Genomic DNA, 3,716 nt, shown 5'->3' with positions numbered 1-3,716 from the left:
GTCCAGAAAGTCCTGCATCCTTCTTTCTCTCCAGGATTAACACAATCACAATCCCAGGCCCTGATCTGTACCTTTTCTTCCCAGCATGGAGATGTCCCCACTCTTCCTTCCTCTACACTCTTCTGGGATCTCAGTGCCTGCTAAAGCACTGACCGCTCACCACTTTTGATCCTCTAAAGCCCCCAGAACAGAGGAGATGATGCTGAGGGACAGAAATGATGTCTTCAGCTCCCTCTGGCTTGATGTCTTCCCATGCCATGGTCTGACTGGAAAAAATCCCATCCCAGCCTGGCTGATGGAGCCGGCAGCACCAAACCTTCCCCCTGCCAGGGGGGTTTCACCGGGGAAGAGCCGAGCGCTGCCGGTGATGAGGACAGTTGGACAGAGGACAGACAGACAGCGAGGGGCTGGGGGCTGGTGGAAAGGGCAGATATGTACATTGCGGTGGAGAAGCCCATGGAGCAAACTGCCAGGGCAGGCTGAAGGAAAGAGGCAGAACTAGAGGCTGGGAAGAGCTCGAGGAGGTTGAGCTCTGCCTGCCAGATGGTTTTATGGGCTCTCCTGACACAAGAAACTACCCCTGCCACAGCCATAATATTTACAGAACGCAGCTTGTTTTGAACACATACAAGCCTAATCCTGCAACAAACAAATAACTGATGTTTGTAAATCTTGGGTTGGAAATCCACATTTTGGGTGAATACACTCAGGACGTTTCCCACAAAAGCAGAAGGTGAGAAGCCCTGGGAGACTCTTGAGCAGAGCACACGGGTAGATCGCACGACATTAAGCTGGTGTACCTGGGTGCTTTCCTTATCGTGACCTGGTTGCACTTGGAACTGTTGGCTTGGTGAGGGGATGTGGGATTCTGCGGTTGGGGACACAAATGCAGTGTCAGCGAGGGAGAGAGGAGGCAGTTTCGGTCCTGGGGTCCCCACGCGTGCCAGTTCCCAGCAGGAGCATCCCTTGCTCCCAGGTGCAACAGGAGCTGTTTGCATCAGGAAGCATCTCACCTCACTTCAGCTCTCTAGTAATCATGGAATTGTCACAGAATCACAGGATGGTTTGGGTTGGGAGGGAGCTTAAAGATTGTCTAGTCCCACCCCCTGCCATGGGCAGGGACACCTCCCACTAGCCCAGGTTGCCCAAAGCCTCATCCAGCCTGGCCTTGAACCCCTCCAGGGATGGGGCATCCACAGCTTCTCTGGGCACCCTGGGCCTCTGCCTCACCCCCCGCACAGGGAAACATTTCTTCCCAATATCTCATCTAAACCTCCCCTCGTTCAGTTTAAATGACATGGGGCTGTCTGGGAAAACCATCGTGGGCTGCTGACGGACGCACAAGCGTGTTCCCAGAAACTGCAGATTTGAAGCTCAAGTGTTGCTGTGAAATTGTGACACACAAGTAACAAACCCAGATCTGAATCAGAAATAGTTTTACAGCAATGTCAAGCTTGTGGTGCAAGGTCCTAATACACTCCTGGAATAATAGGAGAAAAGTTCTGCCAGTTCAAAGATCTGAGTATTTTGGGATTGGGGTTGCTTTAAAACAAAATGAAAGAGGAACCTGACACGGAGACAATCTGCTTTTCCCATAGGTCTAGTTTCTGAGACTTTTTTTGGTTAGTCATTTCCTGTACAAAGCCAAGAATAGATTATAACCAGAACCCTGATACTGTCAAACGCAACAAAATAGTTCCCTGTTTGCAAGAACCCTTGAGAACATGACTTGCTTGGCCAGCTCCGAGAAAAGCGGTTTGTGAAAGGAGCTGAGAGAGACCCCGTGCAGGCTCACCAGGGCAGGCTGCGGTCCAGTTTTCCAAGTGACAATTCCAGGAAACCTCATCACGGGGGTGGCTGCTGGCGAGGGCGAGGTGATGTGAGTCTCCAGTGCGTCTGCTCCAGCGAAGATCTCCAGGGTGCGAGAGGAAAGAAGGTCAGGCTTTTCTGGGTGCTTGGTTTGGTTTTTCTTTTTCAGGTTAATCAGTACCTCTCCTCATTTGTTTTGAACCTGTTGGTCAATTTGGACCAAATCTGAATGGGGAACAGTGGTCTCTAGGATATTAAGACCTATAAATATTGTGGGAAAAGGTGGTAGGGGAATACTGAAATGAGTGCCCACTGAAGGAACTTGGCAGTTTAGTAATATCAACTACAATAACACCTGATCTGCCCCCAAAACCACTTGCTTTTTGACATCTCCAAGGACAATCCTTTCATCTTATTATTTCCCTCCTCCAGATCTGTCCTGTCCAAAGCCAGGAAGGAGGCACCTCTCAAGCTTTTGCTCCACCTCTGTCCATGCTCTTGTGCCAGGCAGGTCATACCGATCTCCCCCCATCTTCTTTTCCATCTCTCCTCCCCTTCATTCCTCTCTGTTTTCCTCCACGTGGAAGCTGGGCCATGGCTGCAAAGACCTGAAAAGCTGAGTGTGGGGGACAGCAGCATTGCTAACGTGTCTCTGTTTCGTCTCATCCCTCCAGCTGTGGGAGGAGGAAGGACAAGCAGCAGAGGTTTTGTAACAAGCACGTCGGTCCCTGCCATGGAAGGACCCTGCTGGAGCCAGCCCAGTGGGATGGTGAATAACGGGAGCTGGCATCACAAGCTGCTGGGACATGAGGATAATCACTACAACTGGACTGACTGTGAAGCCGGTCACTCGAACAAAGTCCCTGTCACGCTGCTCATCGCGCTCTGTGGGCTGGCGGGGAACGGTGCTGTCCTCTGGCTGCTCGGCTCCCGCGTCCGCAGGAACCCCATCACCGTCTACGTCCTCAGCCTGGCCGCCGCCGACTTCACCTTCCTCCTCTCCATCGCCATCGCCCTTGTGATATTTTACGGCCCCGAGAGCCTTTGTCACAGTCTGGGCTCGCAGGACGTGACAACCGTGTTGAATATCACCATCCTCTCCACTTTCACCGCCAGCATCTACCTCCTGACCGCCTTCAGTGCCACGACGGCTCTGTCCATCCTCCCCCCGTCCTGCTGTCCCTGTCACCGCTCCTGGCACCTGCCAGCGCTCGTGTGTGCCCTGCTCTGGGTCCTCTCCTTCCTGCTCACCCTGACCCTCTACTTCTGCCCTGCGGCACTCGCTGTCTTCATCCTGAGTTACCTCTTATCGGTCCTTACCCTGATTTTTTCTGGTCTGACCCTGCTTGCCAGGATCTTGTGCTGTTCATGGCAATATCCCCCCAGGAAGCTCAGTGCTGTGGTCCTGCTGCCTGTCTTCTTCTTCCCTTTCTTCACCGCTGATTTTGGTTACTGGCTCTTGCTGAGACTGTTTGATTTTTCTGTTTTTGTCTTTGATGCCTCTCTCCCGCTCGCCTGCTTGAACAGCAGCATCAAACCCGTCATTTACTTCTTGGCTGGGAGCTGCGCAAAGAAGTTCACACTCTCTGTTAGGGTTGCTTTCCAGCGGGCTTTCGAAGATGTATCAGAGCCCCAAAATAGAGGCGGAACTCCCAGAGAAACTTCCAGCTGTTTAAACCTCTGCAGCCCCTCCCTGAGAGAAGATGCTCTGGGGATGGAGGCGTCTCATGAGCCGGGGCAAGACAAGGACAACGGCTTCGGTGTGGGTCTGGCCGCAGCTGAACGGAATTAGCTGCAGCACAACGAAACGTGCTGGGTGGCGTGGGAACTCCTGCTGGGGTGGACACCGACAGCGTGATGAAATACCCGTCAAAACCTTTTGCTTTAAAACCTTTTGCTTGGAATCT

At 52.6% G+C, this 3,716-nt stretch overlaps 1 protein-coding gene across 1 annotated transcript; it reads left to right on the top strand.

The window, feature by feature from the left end:
- The first annotated feature begins 2,542 nt into the window (after positions 1–2,542).
- LOC104470351 (mas-related G-protein coupled receptor member X1-like) lies at positions 2,543–3,601 on the top strand. Its single transcript, XM_010085229.1, has one exon. The coding sequence runs from the start codon at positions 2,543–2,545 to the stop codon at positions 3,599–3,601; it is 1,059 nt and encodes a 352-aa protein (XP_010083531.1).
- Positions 3,602–3,716: the final 115 nt, after the last annotated feature.

The sequence above is a fragment of the Pterocles gutturalis genome, unplaced genomic scaffold (assembly GCF_000699245.1).
Source record: "Pterocles gutturalis isolate BGI_N339 unplaced genomic scaffold, ASM69924v1 scaffold44760, whole genome shotgun sequence".
Classification (NCBI taxonomy): Eukaryota; Metazoa; Chordata; class Aves; order Pterocliformes; family Pteroclidae; genus Pterocles; species Pterocles gutturalis.
The sequence above is the reverse complement of the archived record's forward strand: the minus strand, read 5'-3'. Positions and strand labels throughout refer to the sequence as shown.